The sequence below is a fragment of the Neoarthrinium moseri genome, assembly GCF_022829205.1.
Source record: "Neoarthrinium moseri strain CBS 164.80 chromosome Unknown scaffold17_Wmoseri_CBS_16480, whole genome shotgun sequence".
NCBI lineage: Eukaryota > Fungi > Ascomycota > Sordariomycetes > Amphisphaeriales > Apiosporaceae > Neoarthrinium > Neoarthrinium moseri.
This window is the reverse complement of record NW_026055131.1, coordinates 207,082-223,581: the sequence shown is the minus strand read 5'-3', so window position 1 is coordinate 223,581 and position 16,500 is coordinate 207,082. Positions and strand designations below refer to the sequence as shown.

At 52.4% G+C, this 16,500-nt stretch overlaps 8 protein-coding genes across 8 annotated transcripts; 1 reads left to right on the top strand and 7 right to left on the bottom strand.

Annotated features, from left to right (window-relative positions):
• Positions 1–100: 100 nt before the first annotated feature.
• Positions 101–2,300, bottom strand: JN550_005485 (uncharacterized protein; the record flags this gene model as incomplete). The annotated part of the gene is made up of 2 exons (XM_049317118.1): positions 101–1,960; positions 2,043–2,300. The coding sequence occupies 2 exons, from the start codon at positions 2,298–2,300 to the stop codon at positions 101–103; spliced, it is 2,118 nt and encodes a 705-aa protein (XP_049172498.1).
• Positions 2,301–3,082: 782 nt separating this feature from the next.
• Positions 3,083–3,706, bottom strand: JN550_005484 (uncharacterized protein; the record flags this gene model as incomplete). The annotated part of the gene is made up of 1 exon (XM_049317117.1): positions 3,083–3,706. The coding sequence occupies one exon, from the start codon at positions 3,704–3,706 to the stop codon at positions 3,083–3,085; it is 624 nt and encodes a 207-aa protein (XP_049172497.1).
• Positions 3,707–4,615: 909 nt separating this feature from the next.
• Positions 4,616–6,048, bottom strand: JN550_005483 (uncharacterized protein; the record flags this gene model as incomplete). Its single annotated transcript, XM_049317116.1, has 2 exons — positions 4,616–5,313; positions 5,382–6,048. The coding sequence occupies 2 exons, from the start codon at positions 6,046–6,048 to the stop codon at positions 4,616–4,618; spliced, it is 1,365 nt and encodes a 454-aa protein (XP_049172496.1).
• A 1,033-nt stretch (positions 6,049–7,081) lies between these two features.
• Positions 7,082–8,674, bottom strand: JN550_005482 (uncharacterized protein; the record flags this gene model as incomplete). Its single annotated transcript, XM_049317114.1, has 4 exons — positions 7,082–7,383; positions 7,431–8,234; positions 8,287–8,341; positions 8,390–8,674. 4 exons carry the CDS (start codon positions 8,672–8,674, stop codon positions 7,082–7,084), a joined length of 1,446 nt encoding a protein of 481 aa, XP_049172495.1.
• A 1,247-nt stretch (positions 8,675–9,921) lies between these two features.
• Positions 9,922–11,088, top strand: JN550_005481 (uncharacterized protein; the record flags this gene model as incomplete). The annotated part of the gene is made up of 1 exon (XM_049317113.1): positions 9,922–11,088. The coding sequence occupies one exon, from the start codon at positions 9,922–9,924 to the stop codon at positions 11,086–11,088; it is 1,167 nt and encodes a 388-aa protein (XP_049172494.1).
• A 413-nt stretch (positions 11,089–11,501) lies between these two features.
• On the bottom strand, positions 11,502–12,488 carry JN550_005480 (uncharacterized protein; the record flags this gene model as incomplete). Its single annotated transcript, XM_049317112.1, has 1 exon — positions 11,502–12,488. One exon carries the CDS (start codon positions 12,486–12,488, stop codon positions 11,502–11,504), a length of 987 nt encoding a protein of 328 aa, XP_049172493.1.
• A 665-nt stretch (positions 12,489–13,153) lies between these two features.
• JN550_005479 (uncharacterized protein) lies at positions 13,154–14,269 on the bottom strand (the record flags this gene model as incomplete). The annotated part of the gene is made up of 1 exon (XM_049317111.1): positions 13,154–14,269. The coding sequence occupies one exon, from the start codon at positions 14,267–14,269 to the stop codon at positions 13,154–13,156; it is 1,116 nt and encodes a 371-aa protein (XP_049172492.1).
• Positions 14,270–14,864: 595 nt separating this feature from the next.
• On the bottom strand, positions 14,865–15,918 carry JN550_005478 (uncharacterized protein; the record flags this gene model as incomplete). Its single annotated transcript, XM_049317110.1, has 4 exons — positions 14,865–15,255; positions 15,328–15,701; positions 15,766–15,848; positions 15,912–15,918. 4 exons carry the CDS (start codon positions 15,916–15,918, stop codon positions 14,865–14,867), a joined length of 855 nt encoding a protein of 284 aa, XP_049172491.1.
• Between the last annotated feature and the right edge of the window lie 582 nt (positions 15,919–16,500).

Here is a 16,500-nt window from a genome sequence, read left to right as displayed (position 1 = left end):
GTGATGAATGCATGGAACCAACGAGGGAAAACAAAAGGAAGCCCAACCAGCCAACTCCGTGGAACTTTTCAAATCCCGAATCCTGATTCTAACGCTTCCTTTAGTCAACCTCCTCCATGGTGCTGTCACCAGCGGCGGCAGCAGCGTCATCAGCGGTGGCAGGGGCCTCGGTGGCCTCCTCCTCCTCAGCCTCCTCGTCCAGGTTCAGGCCCAGGGAGACGAGCTTGTGGATGCGCTCGGCGAAGCCAGCGGGCTCGTCAATGGTGAAGCCAGAGACAAGGAGCGAGGTCTCGAACAGGAGCTGAGTGATGGACTTGACGGTGCGGTCGTTCTCACCGTCAGCGGCAACCTTCTTCTTGAGCTCCTTGATAATGGGAGACTTGGGCGAGATCTCGAAGGTCTTCTTGGAGCTCATGTAGCTGCTCATGGAGGTGTCACGCAGGGCCTGGGCCTTCATGATACGCTCCATGTTGGCAGACCAACCGAACTGGCCAGTACGGATGGCGCAAGGGGCGCCGGACAGCTTGTGGCTGACGACGACCTTCTCAACCTTGTCACCAAGGACGTTCTTGAGGGCCTTGGCGAGCTCCTCGTACTCCTTCTCCTCTGCCTCACGGGCGGCCTTCTCCTCCTCAGTCTCCTCGAGCTCGAAGTCCTTGGTGATGTCGACCAACTTCTTGGACTCGAACTCCTTGAGCTGGGTCATGGCGTACTCGTCAATGGGGTCGACGAGGAACAGAACCTCGAAGTTCTTGTCCTTGAGGGCATCAAGGAAGGGAGACTTCTGGACAGCCTTGAGCGACTCGCCAGTGATGTAGTAGACGTTCTTCTGGTGCTCGGGCATGCGGGTAATGTAGTCGGTGAGCGAGGTCTGCTCATCGCCCGACTTGGTGGAGTTGAAGCGCAGGAGCTTGGCCAGAGTGTGGCGGTTCTGCGAGTCCTCGTGGATTCCGAGCTTGAGGTTCTTGGAGAAGGCGCTGTAGAACTTGTCGAACTGCTCCTTGTCCTCGGCGATCTCGTTGAAGAGCTCGAGGGCCTTCTTGACAATGTTCTTCTTGATGACCTTCATGATCTTGTTCTGCTGCAGGGTCTCACGGGACAGGTTGAGAGGAAGGTCCTCAGAGTCGACGACACCCTTGACGAAGCCGAGCCACTCGGGGATGAGGTCGGTAGCATCGTCGGTGATGAAGACACGACGGACGTACAGCTTGATGTTGTTCTTGGTCTTCTTGGTCTCGAACAGGTCGAAGGGAGCGCGCTTGGGGACGAAGAGGATGGCGCGGAACTCGAGCTGACCCTCGACGGAGAAGTGCTTGACAGCAAGGTGGTCCTCCCAGTCGTTGGAGAGGGACTTGTAGAAGGAGGCGTACTCCTCCTGGGTGATGTCCTGAGGGTTGCGAGTCCAGATGGGCTTCTGCTTGTTGAGCTCCTCCTCCTCGATGCTGGTCTCCTTGACCTTCTTGGTCTTCTGCTTCTTCTCCTTCTCCTCACCCTCGTCATCGACCTCCTCGATCTTGGGCTTCTTGTCGTCACCCTCCTCCTCGACCTCCTCGACGGCGTCCTCATCGGGGACCTCCTTCTCGGTCTCCTTGGTGACGTGGAGGTAGATGGGGTACGAGATGAACTCGGAGTGCTTCTTGATGACCTCCTTGATCTTGCTCTCGTTGAGGTACTCGGCCTGCTCGTCCTTCAGGTGAAGGATCATCTTGGAACCGCGACCGAGCTGCTCGCCCTCGGTGTCGGCCTTGATGGTGAAAGTACCACCGGCAGATGATTGCCAGATGTACTGCTCGTCATCGTTGTGCTTGGAGATGACGGTGACCTGGTCGGCAACCAGGTAGGCAGAGTAGAAACCGACACCGAACTGACCAATCATGGAGATATCGGCACCAGCAGTCAGAGCCTCCATGAACTGCTTGGTACCCGAACGGGCAATGGTACCCAAGTTGTTGACGAGGTCCTAAACCAAAACAGTCAGCCAACGTGAAAATGACGGGCTGCGGGGCCCCCAAGGTCTCAGGTTCCGGGTGTAGTCAACTTACAGCCTTGGTCATACCGATACCGGTATCGCGGATAGTCAGGGTCTTGTTCTCCTTGTCGGGGATGATGTCGATGCGGAGGTCCTTGCCCGAGTCGAGCTTGGACGGGTCGGAGAGGGCCTCATATCTGATCTTGTCGAGGGCATCGGAGGCGTTGGACACCAACTCTCGCAGGAAGATCTCCTTGTTCGAGTAGACAGTGTTGATGATCAGCGAGAGCAGCTGAGAGATCTCAGCCTGGAACTCGAAGGTCTCAGACATCTTGGTGGAGGGGTAGGAAATCGGACTTCTGGAGGACGATTGCGTTAGCAGGAAAGCGCAGAGCCGGTGGGATTGGGAATAAATGGATAGCGTTTGCGTTTCGTGAAGAGGGGCAGCTTGCAGAGATTTTCAAATGGCAAGCTGCAACGATATGGAAATTGGCAAGTGGGAGAAGAATCTTCTAGCCAAGTGAATGCAATCACAGCCAACAATTGGATTGAATCGCAATTTGAATTGTTCAATGGCTGTGTGGGAATGATTTTATCACAAGCAAAACCTCCCAGAGGCAGACAATGTGACGATTCCCAATTGCAGACGCCAAACAAATCAGCCTACCGACTCCAGGCACATGCCGACCAATTCCCAGGCTGGGAATAATCGGGTAGGCAAGCACAAGTCGTCGAAAGGGTTGCTGGGGTCTCAACTCACCGCACTGGATAATTCCTAGGAACACTGACGTGGCCCCAGAGACACCCGGTGCAGCAAAGCGAGGCGAGGCTGAAGGGGCGGGGGGAGCTTGAGGGCAGAGCAGAGGCGGGAAGCTCGACTTACCAAATGGGTGTTGTGTATGAAGACGATGGAGGGGTATCAAGCGGGTAACTGCAACAGGTCTACAACGACGAGTAGGCAGTGCCAAGTGCAAGATGGGGTGAAGATTGGGATTGGGGGGAAATGGAGGAGGAAAACTGAAGGTCGGCGGGACGAAGGGGAGGAAAAGCTCACGAAGCCGCTTCTTGTAGGCTCCCGACTGGCAACCGCCAAAAGAATTCGATGCGATTCCATCAGGCAGTCGCAAGCTCACACAGGCGTTGCCGGGGTGGGGACGCTAGCGCTGGGGCCACCCGCGCCCGCTGATTCGCTGCGGCGCCCGCCCTGGGTTGGGCCCTGGCCCGTGCTGTGCGTGCCCGGCAACCAGCCCAGACAAGCACCCCCTGCAGCCCGCCGCCCTGCGGCCCCTCTGATTGGCCGCTGCAGCTTCGAGGCCCTGAAGACCCTTTGTTCTTGCCCGTCGTTTCTCCAAAGTTCCAGAACCGCACACTGGACAGCCAGCCGGGCTGTGGCCAGAGGCCGACCTGCGAGGCTCCCCAACAAGGCTCACTAGCATCCCTCGCCCATGCCATCGCCGCTGAGGTGTCCGAGGGTTTCACGCACATTCCATTGGCGCGGCCGGAAACAGCCATTGACTTTGGCTCTGTCCTGCCTGTCCCGTCCGCCTTTCCCGCCATCCAACTCTGTCGCGGGTTCCCGAGAGGTGAACTAGAAAAAATGCCATCTGGATGCGGTGGCGAGGCTGAGCTAAAGGTGGGTCTGGTCTCCATGGATAAGCGCTGAAGTGCGGAGAACACGCCACATGCTGGCTTACCCTTGTCTGACCTCACCGATGCAGCCGGCACCACCTGGTTCATTGCGGCCTTCCTCCCTTCTCACTTCGCAGCGTCTCCTACCAAGGAAATGGATGTTCAATGCCTCGATCGATGAGGGTTATAGCGATCATTACATACTCTATGTCTACTGTAGCTCATCAGGCATGCGGGTCATGCTGGGATAACCAGCAATGTGTATCTTGCGAGAGGCGCCGTGCAGTCGTTGTCATGTCCCCGCAACGCCATTTTTGTGGAAAGCTGGTTGGTTAATTGGGCCTTCGATCCGCTTATGCTGCTCTCGTCCCTCATACACACCTTTCCCTTTAGATTTAAAGAAAGTGAGAAACTATATATATACGGCGGAGATCCTTGCTAGCGAGTCTTTGCTCATTCAACCTGACTTCTGCTTGTGCCGACGACGGATACGATGCAGAAACATTATCGTTCTGTCTACCGTCGCTCCACTTCACCAGTAGTGGCATGAAGATCAGAGGTTACCAAGCCCTGATTGACTTAGACTGAATCTGAGCCGCCACAATTGCTACGCCTTCACACTTTCGGCTATAGTCAAGTGTATCTACGTAGCGCTAGCCAAGACGCCAGGTAGCCCGAAAGCCCTTCATGCAGCGGACTGCATGATCTGATGTTCAGTTGTATTAGCTGGGTGGTTTTTTCCCTTTACAAGACTTGAACAGCAATATTTCTTATTGTTGAATCAAATTGATGGACCATACTAGATCATTCACTCCCGGTGCTATCACGATGTCGAATAATTTCGCTCTGCTTCGGTCTCGGTCCCGAACAGCGCGCAGTCCACCACCAAAACGTCTCGGGGCTCCTGGTGATATTACGAGATACCAACCGTCTAGTAGGAACATGGGAGTACTGCTGACAGTACCCATTTGACACGTTTTCTTATGTTCCTCATGCATCTGTGCCTCCCTCCCGAGCTCAACGCATGCTAATCTTCCTGGAAACGTGCCGCCAGAGTTTCTTGGCCTCATCGAGGGTAGCTGGCACGTGTTGACCTCGAGCCGCGGGCTCGCCATTTTCCCTGTCGGGCCAAACAATGTGAGATTGGTCGTTCTCATCCCACCATCCGCGCCCACCGGCCCAGTATATCTCCGTCCTCCACTTGATCGAATTCCACATATTCTCGTGCGAAACGGCCTCGACATATGGCTCTTCTTCCTGTTCCGGGTTCCAAACATCTAAAGCACCCAGCGCGTCAAGTCGTTCGCAGTCCCACATAACATAACCCCACCGGCGGTATGCCCAGTCGAGTGATCCGTAAATCGCCACTTGACGTTGCCCTTTTGATAACTCCCATATTTGTTTGGGGCCAGGATCACAGTCCTCGTAGAGAGGGTGTGCTGTGACGATGGACGTGAGCTCATCTTCATTGAGGTCTTCTGCGGCATCTATCATTTCCAGTGCCGCCATGAGGAAATAATAACTAATTCCTGGTGGTCCCGTGTTCGTGGCAAAAGCGAGAGCCTTCTCTTCATATGAGGTTGCTGTTGCTATGACATGCAGATTTGGCAGCCCCTTTGACAGAAAGAACTGAATCTGAGGCGACGATAGATCGCAAGTGGCGACGACCGAGTGTTCCGCCCAGGTTATGTCATGCATCGCAAGCTCATTGTAAGCTATCGCTACAGTTTAGTCAGCTCATGAGTTAAAAATGGCAGGGAAACAGCTCTGATATGGTACGCACCTGGGATGACCTCCCGAGCAAGGAAGTCATGAACGCAGCCAAGTTGGGCACCTTCCCACGGGGCGAGCTTGGAGAAAAACAGAGGAACAAGTTCGGAGAGGTCCCCTAGACTTAGATTTCCAAACAGTCGCCGGAAGAGTTCAAAGGTGTACATGGCATTGGCAATTCTCGCTTTCTCACGTGATGTTGGAGGTCGTGCGAAACTGTCCCCGACTCGTGGATTGGATTCCGAGCAGGCTTGAAGGAACTTCTCAGTGAAGAATTCGACGTGAGAGTAGAAATTCGCTATCTCAAGAGCGTCGGTCATGTTGCAGACAGCCATTTCATCTTGCGTGGGCCTCCGCAAGTCGTTCCGGATGAAGCTGGAGGCATATGTCATTAACTCATGGCTGTCAGTGTCGGACGGACCACTGGGCTGGCGGTTGCGGCTTTTAATAGGTGGCGAGCGACATGACTGAACAAGAAGTGCTGCTGGTAGGGCTGGACCAAGTTGATTTGAGAGGACCTGGAGGATTAGGCGGGCCCTGTCACTCTGGAAACGGGCGTGAAGTGCACGACATGATACAGCAGCATTCGCAAGAGACCTCACATCTGGAAGCATGCAAAGGATGAGGTCCTGCAGCTCCAACGGTAGGTTTTCGATTGATGCTGCGACATTAGGCCTCATTTCGTATAATTGCGAATTATACACAACCCCTTCGATGGAGAATCTTCAGATTTGAGTTAAATGTATACAGTTCAAGTTAGGCGGGGGCGGGATCGGATTAAATCAGTCCTCGTCTTCCAGATTCTGTGGGGTGTGGGGCACAGATGGGGGGTTGTCCCATGGCTTCTACGGCCGTGGTGGCTATGCTAGCTGCGGGCCTGGGAGTCTATTGCATACTCACAATTGGAAACGTGGGCCTCCTTTTTGATTCAAGCTCAATAAACTTCAACAAACTTCAATAAACTAGACTATGCAGATTACACAAACACTGGTTTCACTATGCGCCTCAACAACCTCGATACGCCCTTCCAGTTGCAAGCGCCGGCCTAAGCGTCAACTATTGCTATGTTGGATCATTATTGTCGACAGCATACGTGCCAGGCTGCTTGCTCTACTTAAGACGGAGACATCTAGCTTTGTTATCTTATCTTCCATAGCCTACTTCTTTTCCCATACCAAATTTCAATAATGCACCAAAGTTGGTCTTGATACAGTTCACGAAGGGTGGGTGCCCTGATAACCTTTAGCATAGACACTTATAGACGCAAAAAGCTCAATCAGATCATAGACAGACTGTTACGTACGAACCAAGGTTGATTTTTCTAAATTCGCGAGTAAAGCGGACGACTGAGGGATGCTCGAGCACACAGAATCGGTTCCTTTACTCCACACCATGTTCTGGTCAGTGGCTCGGAAGATTACTCCCAATATACCTGTTACTTAGGACACAGGTATCCTTTAATTTACCATTTGAGAGCAATCAAAAAGGTGTTAATAGCCCATCCTAGTCCAGCGTTGCATGGATCATGCATGCGATTCAAAAGCACAGTTGAAGACCGTAATGCCAGCTCGCACTCTGAACCCAATGGAAAGTTTGCAAACCATATGAACAGCAAAACCTCTATGAGGCCTCTGCATTACCGGCCACCTGGCTTGAATGCAGTGTCTAAGTTATTTACAGTTTGATCCATTAATGCATATGTCTACTGCAGACTTATTTCGCAACCACAGGGGCTTTATAGCAATGTATGACCTGAGGTTTGGTATAAGCTGAGAGGCCCTCACGGCCCCACTCCCCACCCAACCCACTCTCCTTATATCCCGACAGATGCGCTTGGGGTAGAGGCTTCTCGAAGCTGTTGATCCACACTGTGCCCGCCTCGATGCGATCTGCGATTGCCTGGGCCCGCGTGAGGTCGTTCGACCAGACAGCACCGCCCAGGCCAGTAAGGGTGTCATTTGCGCGACGAATGACATCGTCCTCATCCTTCCACTTCATGACTGGAACAATGGGGCCTTTTCGCATGTTAGCGGTTGTAAAGATCAGGATCGTGCTTACTCACCGAACGCCTCGCCAGTGACGACCAAAGAGTCGTCTGGAGGGTTGCTGACAATGGCAGGTTTTATGATGAAGTTCTCGGGGGACTCCTTGGGAGTTTCGCCAAGGGCGAACTGGTGCCCATTGCTGGCACTGTCCAAGAAGAACTGCCTGACGACATCGTACTGCATCTGGTTCTGAATGGGACCGAGCATAATTCCTTCCTGGAGACTGGAAGTGGGCTCAACCTTCCACTGCTTCACGGTCTCTACCATGACTTTCAGGAACTGGTCGTAAATGTCCTCGTGCACGTACACCCGCTTGCTGGCAACACATAGTTGTCCTGAGTTGAAGAAGGACCCGACTGCCACCTGGGGCGCGACGATATTGGGGTCCACGTCTGGACAGATAATGCTGGCATTGTTACCTCCGAGTTCCAGCGTCACGGTTTTCAAGGTTCCAGCAGCAGCGTTGGCGATCTTCTTCCCGGTAGCGGTTGAGCCAGTAAAGCTGATCTTATCAATATCTGGGTGGGTGCATAGACGTGGTCCCAGATCATCGCCGCCATTAAGCGCCTGCAAAACTCCAGGCGGGAAGATATGCTGAACGAGCTCTGCAAACTTCAATATGGAGTATGGGGTGAACGGTGATGGCTTAACAATAACACAATTGCCCGTAATCAAGCCCGCAGCGATTTTGCCCATAGCCAGCACAAGCGGGAAATTCCAAGGGCAGATGGCGGCAACTATACCAACGGGCTTCTGCACAACTGTAAGCTTGAGGTCCGAATCATCTTGAATAATGCGTTCCTTGAAAGGCTTTTGTTTCGCTGTCGAACGTTAGCCAAAGCACATTGCATGTGAGAGGCTAATAAGACTCACCATTGAATTCAAGAAAGTTTGCGGCATGCTCCACTTCTAGGTGCGCGAGTTGAATCTGCTGTAGTTAGTTTTGCCCGGAACGGGTTAGTGGGACAGCACATACTGGTTTCCCAACTTCTTTAGTCAGCAATTCTGCCATTTTGGCCTTGTTCTCTAATAAAACATCTCGAGCGAGCAGCAGCTGCTGTGCGCGGTCCTCCCAAGATGTTTTCGACCAGGGAGCGAACGCCTTCTTCGACGAAGCGATGGCTTCTTCGAGATATGTCTCTGAGGCCACGGGAACGTCCCACAGAGACTTTCCGGTCGACGGGTCAATCCCACGATGAACCTTTGGCCCCTGTCTGGACTGGCCAGCGACACAGTTGGTAAAATGATCAAAATCGGCCATCGTGGTGCTTATACAGCGAAACTTGGAGAAGGAGCGTGGAGCCAGCAATGCTCGCCGGAGCTGCGTCGAGCAGCTTGAAATAGGGGACCGCCTCATCGTGGACAATAGCATAGCTTGTTATGTCGTCAGGTGTCACACATTACGCATGACCGCATGACCATAAGCGACCCTCCAAGTTGATGGTTTTGTATCGGTGGCTTGCTTCATATTCACATTGCCCGAGGTAATTACTGAGTAGCGCACGCGGCATATATACCAGACGGGGAGAAATACTAGATTTGCTTCCCGTTCATGTACCGAGCCATGTACATCGCAATAGCTCCCGGCCGTGGCGTGCGGGGTAATACCCCACCCCCACCTTATGATAGAATACTTGCCAGATACTAGGCTGATTCTGAGCAGTACGCCCGGTACTAACAAGCCATCGAGTTGCAACGGCCTTGGGTCAGGGGCGTGAAGCTCTCTCCTGACCATCTGCTTCATTGGCTGCAGCCCAGCCTCAGAGGTGCAGATTGCCTAACTTCTGCAAGGCTCGGGCGAGGCTTCAACTTGGTGATTCAGCTCGGCTAACTTCACAGTCAAACACTCCATCCCCACGGCAGTTTGAGATGCGAGATAAGTTTATCTTGATTCGATCTCTGTAAAAACAAACCCCTTCCCCACTTGCAGGGCTATACGTAATGTCAGATCTGCCTTGTTTGATGATCAACCTTCGAAAACAGGGGCACAGGCAAAGCAGACTTGGTGCTGCCGCGACTTAAGATAAGAGCTGCGGCATTCCTCGTGGCCAAACGTCAGCCCTGCCAATTGCCACGCGACGTATCGAGGGCCAAGACTGGAATCTGCCGCATGCAGTCCCTAACCGATCGGTATTTTCCCACGGCAGTGCCAGATTCTAGTGCTTGAGCCGCGTGCTCCAGAAGCTGATGCGCTAGCGGAACCTTAATTTCCACCTGGTTTACTGAGTTGAAACCCTGTATCCTGGCCAGTGTGGAGTAATATATGGGGTGTGCGGGGTTGACATGAATAGTGCGCAGCCTCCAACACGGCCGCGTTTGGGGTAGTTGTCAGTAATGCCTTTATCTTCTAAACCGTTGACCCCCCTGAACCTGAAATACCCCATCTAAAGTCGCTCACTTTACCACGCGACAGTTTCTCTAGACTGATTTTCTTGAGATACCACCTTGATTATCACCTGATATCCCTCGATATTGGTTATCGTCTTGGTGCAGTCGGGTGCGGCCGCTATGAGTTCAACGACACTCCAAAAAGCCGCTGTGGTCGTTGTAAGTTCCAGCCAGTTGTCCTCGAACCCAGACCTGCGGCAGCTCACACAATTGCAGAGGGAGAATGGGGCGTCGCGCTTTGAAGTCCGCGAAATTGCAAAACCAGAGGTGAAGCCTTGGGAGATTTTGGTTAACATTACGGCCACGGGCATCTGCGGGACAGATATCTCGCTGGCTGCCGGGCATCTGGGTCCATCCTGCGACGTGCTTGGTCACGAAGGTGTAGGCAGAGTAGAAGCCATTGGTGCGGGCGTGGACCCGACCGTTGCAAAGGTGGGAGATCGGGTCGGCGTGGCCTGGGTTAGAGACGCCTGCGGTGATTGCGAGTGTTGTCGCGTACCTGCGGGCGAGACCAGATGCGTTGAGCAGCTCAACTCGGGAAGGAAGCTCGACGGAACATTTGCCGAATACTGTGCCGTGCCTAGTAGGTACGTGCTGAAGCTGCCAGACGACTTGACGGTTAGCGACGAGCTGGTCGCGCCAATTTTATGCGGAGGAGTAACGGCTTACAATGCCCTGAAGAGTTGCAGGGCAACCCCGGGGGAGTGGGTCGCAGTATCAGGGGCTGGAGGTGGTGTAGGCGCGCTAGCGATACAATATGCTAAAGCCATGGGATATCGCGTGATCGCCATCGACCTGGGTACGGACAAAAAAGAGTACTGTCTTAAGCTTGGAGCAGAGGTATACGTGGACGCCAAGGAGGACGTAACAGCCCTGGTCAATAAGGCAACGAAAGGAACCAGGGCGAAGGCCGTTATCGTTTCCGCAGGGTCCGGGGCTGCTTACCAGAATGCTTTCGATATCGTTGCTGCCTTTGGAACCGTAGTCTGCGTCGGTATCCCGCCTCCGCACCAGACTATGACGCTACACCCGCTTCAGTTCATCGACAAGGGTTTTACGATTATTGGAAGTGTGACTGGAACACGAACGGATACGCTAGAGGCACTAGAGTTCGTGCAGAGGGGCGTTGTAACACCAGCAATTCACCCTATATCTCTGAATGAACTACCTGACGTGGCTGATCGTGTCGCCACGGTAAGTTGTATCAATGGAACTAGCGAGGCATTTTGCTCACTTCTACACAGACCACGGGGAAATATGTTGTGCGGTTTGACCAGCAAAAGGTAGACCAGCAGAAGGCAGAAGATTGGATCGAGGAGAATGCTGAGGGGAAGACGGAAGAGAAGGCGGAAGAAAAGGGAGAGGTGAAGACGGAACAGAAGAGTGAGGAGAAGGCAGAAGAGGAGGCAGTGGAGAAGGCAGGGGAGAAAGTGGAGGAGAAGGGAAGGGAGGACGGAGAAGTACCAAGCAAAGCTCTTGATTCTTCACAAGAGAAGAATAACTCTTGCTGTGCCCTGTGACGAGCCCTGCCCGAAGGGAAGATCGGGGGTTTTTATAAAGCTTAGTTGTATATGACATATGTATTGCCTTGATTACTTCAACAAATCAGATCAAGAGATATTATACGCCAGTCGTACCGAGTTTCGTTCCCGCGATGAGCAATCCTGCATCCTCTTCCCTTCTGACTGGGCGATGTCGGTTCATGTCAAAGAGGGCTCAATTTTCCCTCCTCTTTGAGGATGATGAGCTTCGATCTGCGCCACGAGTTTGGCTGGCAGGCTCTGATCAATATTTGTTTCTCCGGAATTAATGATTACTGTGCTGGCTTCCAGAAATCTAGCCTTGAAGACTTGCCATAGTCTCTGATCTTCTATGTGTTCTCGTCCAGGCCTGGGGAAGTAGAGGTCGTTCCTGTAGAATGCCGTGGTTGCCAGTAATATGCCTTCCTCGTTCATTGGCATTGCTCGGCATCGATCGAAATCAAGAATCCACAGAGAATGACATCCAAGCGAGCCCGAACAGAAACAGCGCGCATCTGTGCTCTCCCGAGGTGGTGCGAGGATAAACTCCACATCATCTGCATCTATTTGAGCACTCCAATGCATGAAAGCAAGTGCCTCTGCCATAGCCTTCGCGTATGTATCCTTGTCTAAGCCCAGTACCTCCATCTGGTCGACTGTCAGAATGTAGTTGCGCAGAGTGAATGACTTCAATATCAAGGGAGCGTGTCGTCTGCGGCCGAGGTAGGGCCTCACTAGGCAGTCTCTAGATCTAATGTCCTGTTTGACCGTTTGAACCATACTCGGCGGACAGAACATCTCGGCAATGAAGTCCCGTACAGGCCTACCCAATGGTGGGATGCGCTCCATTGTCAACGTGTTGCATGGCTTGCGAAAGCCATCCGGAAACCGGCACAGAAGATCCTCGTTCACCGAGTTTGCTCCGAGGAAGCCGTGGTAGTGAGGAAGTAGAAATGAGCGGACCTCTGGCGGACAGTTGACTACGTTACTTGCGAGTCGTTTATGCTTCTCAAAATCGTTTAGCAAAGATCTTCCCACGTTTCCGTCTTCCCGTTTGAATGCTACCGCCTGACTATCATCGTTGGTTGCGGCAGTCGACCAGACACTGCCGCAAGCGCCAGCTCCAATACAGTGAAGTGGACTTGAAATGTTAAGCGCCAGTGCCATTTGTGATTGGAAAGCTGATTGTGCTTTCCTGCGTACCCAGTTCCTGTATGTGTGGTGTCTGTTTCTCGAGTGAACGCGGCAAGGTGGGCACTTGAGATCGTTACCGTAAGCAGCGTTCGAGAGCTTTGAAACTTTCAATTCGAAAAGTGGATTATGAGACACTTTTCCTATGTCCAGCCAAACAGGGTTGCGGGTGGCCTTTCTTAAAGCATATATAACCTTAGTCAAACCTTGTTTGATACGAAGGTAACTGAGACAGAACGTAAGAGCCAATTGCCACAAACCCCTTCTTACTGAGTCAAACCGATGAAAGGTATACCAGATCCATTCTTAATGCAAGCAAGAGATATGTGCATTGGTAGGCTGCTAAGTGTTATTAGACCCAAGCGGGCAATATCCAAAGTTGGCTGTGTCGGATCAGGCTGAGGACGCATATTGCCAGGCTGCAGATGAATATATATGAGTAACTCGCGGGATCCGACACAAGACTGATAAATGTAGTTCTTGCAATGGTGGTGGCAAAAATGCAGGGACAAACATCAACAACAAGCAATCATAATGCCAGTGATAATCGTCCATTCGTAGCCCGAAAACCCTGTTTACACGAGCCAGAGCGGGCAAAGCATATCATACCACGCGTATGAACCTATGGAAAGACCACGTAGCTAGAATTTTCGCACGAACTCCCCGATCTTGGCCGCAACGTCCCAGGCGCTCTTCTCGAAACCCAGCGCATCGGCTACAAAAAAGGTGTCGTGGACTGCGGCTGGCTCCAAGTTCGTCTCCACCACATTCCCCTCGATCCCGCGCATCTCATCGCCCCATCGGACGATGCGCTCATAGAACAACTCAGCCGCGCCGGCATTGGAGAATATGGGCACGGGCGTGCGGAACGGATTCCCCAGTGGCGTGATGTACGGGTCCGATGCAGCGTTCGGTAGGCCGTCCCCATACGCGTGCGCCCCCCATTTGGGGTATGACGACGGGATGAAATCGGTCCCACGGTGTGGGTTGCCTGTCGTTTGGTATTCATAGGGTGCAACCCACGAAGAGAGTAACACGGCGCACTTGGGTGGGGGCACTTTGATCCCGTTCCCAAACTCGTGAAGGTACCGCAGAAACGCTGTCGCCAGGTTGCCGCCGGCGCTATCACCGGCCAGAACAATTTGCGATGCAGGCACGTGCAGGTCATTCAGCAGGTACAGGTAGCTGGATAGCGCGTCTTGCAAGGCGGCCGGAAACGGATTCAGGCCGTTATATCCAGAAAGGCGGTATTGCACAGAAAAGACAGCATTCGCGCCGCCCTTCCTGAGCAACTTTTCAGCGATGGAACCGCATTGCGCGTCCCGACCATCGCCTTGTACGAAGGCTCCCCCGTGGAGGTAGAGCACGACGGTTTTGGAAATGATATCGGCACCGGGAACTGTTGGGAACCATGTACCCCCAATCGTTGCGGGTTTGGTGGTTTTATTCGCCAGCGGCCCCTTGTAAACGTCCAAAATAGACGGCTTTACAACTTGGAACCGCTCACCTTCTTTGCCCGCTTGCAATGTCAGCGTTTCTGTGATTCCAACTCGAGATATGATATCCAATATCGGGTAGGTCAGGCGGGTCATGAAGGCCTGTTTAGGTGTCCATGTCGGATGTGGCCTCCACAACGGAATCAAGGCCACGGCAATGTAGTAGGGTAGGCGTGGGATAATGGTGAAGAGATACGATAGCTGGAATAAAAGTCTCAGTGGTTGATACGATACCACGGGATGTTGGTTTCGGCTCGCCATGACGAGTTGCTATGAACTATCGCTGTAGTACTACGGTGAGAGACGCACGGGGAATTCTAGCGCAACTTGTTTTGAAAGGAAAGCGTGGTTATAAACTGAGGGGAGATAAAAGGGTGAAACAGAACAGGAGGAAGAGGAGGTGATGGTTTCGTGCAGGCGAACCGAGAAGTACTCTTTGTGTCCCCTACTTCCCACTGGTCCAGGCAGACCCAGATAGGTGGCAGGGTACGAGAGGTGAGGGGTGCTTGAGGTGCTCCACACCCCACGGTTCCTCCCCAGCTTTAGATTACCGGATTTGCAGCAAACCCTCCATTCACCAGAGTGACGCGACGCAGGGCTCAATGTAAAACTGCCACAATTCCAGGCAGAGTTTCTCTTGCTAACAAAAGCGATTGGGTCTGCTGGTCTGGAGGACTTGACTAGCAAAGTGAATTTAGCTATTTTGTAGCGGCCTTGACTACTATTGTTTGTCTAAGCCTCAACTTGCCCACGGCACTAGCTCGAAAGGGCTACCACCATGTTTATGTTTCTACCCTATTCAGTTAGGCGAGCGAAACTTCCCTGTGCTGTTATCGAAAAAGCCGTCTCATGAAGGCTACCGCGTGTCAACTTTCCATTCTTGTAGTACCCCAATGTATTTGCAGTCCGTGCCGTCAAGACTATTGCTGTTGGTGTGCCTCTGGGATGTGACCTCAACACCGTGTTTCGAATGATACGGGCGTAGCTGATACTCGGACGAACTCTCGTAAACCGATTCAAATATTCGATTCAGTGCGTGCGCCTTCTTCCGGCCGCTTTCCAGTGAAGTCCCATTTGGACTATGCTGGCCACCAAAGAGTGGACGGAGGACAGGGACACATGCCACAGTAATGCCGAGAGCTGGCTCAAGAGCACTCCAAATTTGAGCCTCGGCAACGGTATAGGTAATGTCGGAGAAGTCGATCGATCGAATTGAATGTAGGCGTAAAGCACTAACCACGCAGACACTGTACCGATGATGCCCCTGTCAGTCTCTTCATTTTTTTAAGGCTCAAAGATGCCTGCTTATGGTGACTTACAACAAGCCAACAGTAAACGTGGCTGTCAGTACTAGCTTTTTGTAGAGCGCCATCTCCAGATGGATAAGGTATGGAAGCGGAAGAAGCAACACAATGACATCCGTCACGATGTTGATGCTACCAGTGATCGTGTATGATAAAGTATGATCCCCGCAATGGCCCTTCGGAACTGCTGACCAGAGATCTGACATAGGTTGACAGATAAGCAAAGCACTGAGTATCGTGGACAGCGACCACGCAGCTATGACACCACCAGTGATATAACAAGTCCACTGAAACCTGGCAATTGTGAAAATCTTGCAATATAAGACTAGGATAGACAGCTTGCACGGGCTAAGGCTGAGTGTCCACATGATCTGAACAGCGACGGAAATCTGGTTGCGTGAAGATAGACGTCAGTGAGAGCCATATAGTTGAGGGTCATGCGTGACTACTTACCTTGAGGAAGCGAATGACAACTTCAGGTCCGAATGATTGCACAATCTCTCCCGCATGCCAGCCACCTCCGCCGACAAGGCCCTCTTTAAATTGTCAGCAAGCGAGCTATTGAATTTCATATGCTAGAATTCAAGACAGAGGCTTACCCGCCATGACTATCCCGGTAAATGCGACAGATATTACCTACAAACGTCAACCGGCAATCTTCATAGAAACCCATGGCCGAAACATACACATGCTGCCAAGATAGTCCAATCGCTAGAATCGAGGGCCCGGTTGGCAATGCGGCGTGCCACAACTCGAAGTCCTACTGCAATGATAGAAATACAGCTAAAAACCAAAGGAATAACGATCAATTTGACCTGCTGTGCTTTCTTGATAGGCAGAGTGTGTGCCATACTCGATGATTGTTTACTCCGTTGAGCGGGGGCAGTCGCAGGACAAAGTTTCTCCCGTGCCAGGCAGAGGGCGGGAGACCAGCGAATTTAAGCTCTCCTCCTGTGAATAAGTCCTCTGAAGGACAATCTTCCGCTCACCATGTTTCTCTGATGAGAATCATATCATGGCAGCCTTGCATCCTTGTAACAATCTTTCCTACACTGTGTTGGCTGCAGGGGACGGAGAAGATTGATGCAATATTTCCTCGCTCTCTTGTGGGACTCAAGACGCAATTGATAATTGTGGAACAAGTAGGCCCGAGGTCAGCCTTGGAGAGGCACAGAAATTTTCTTGACG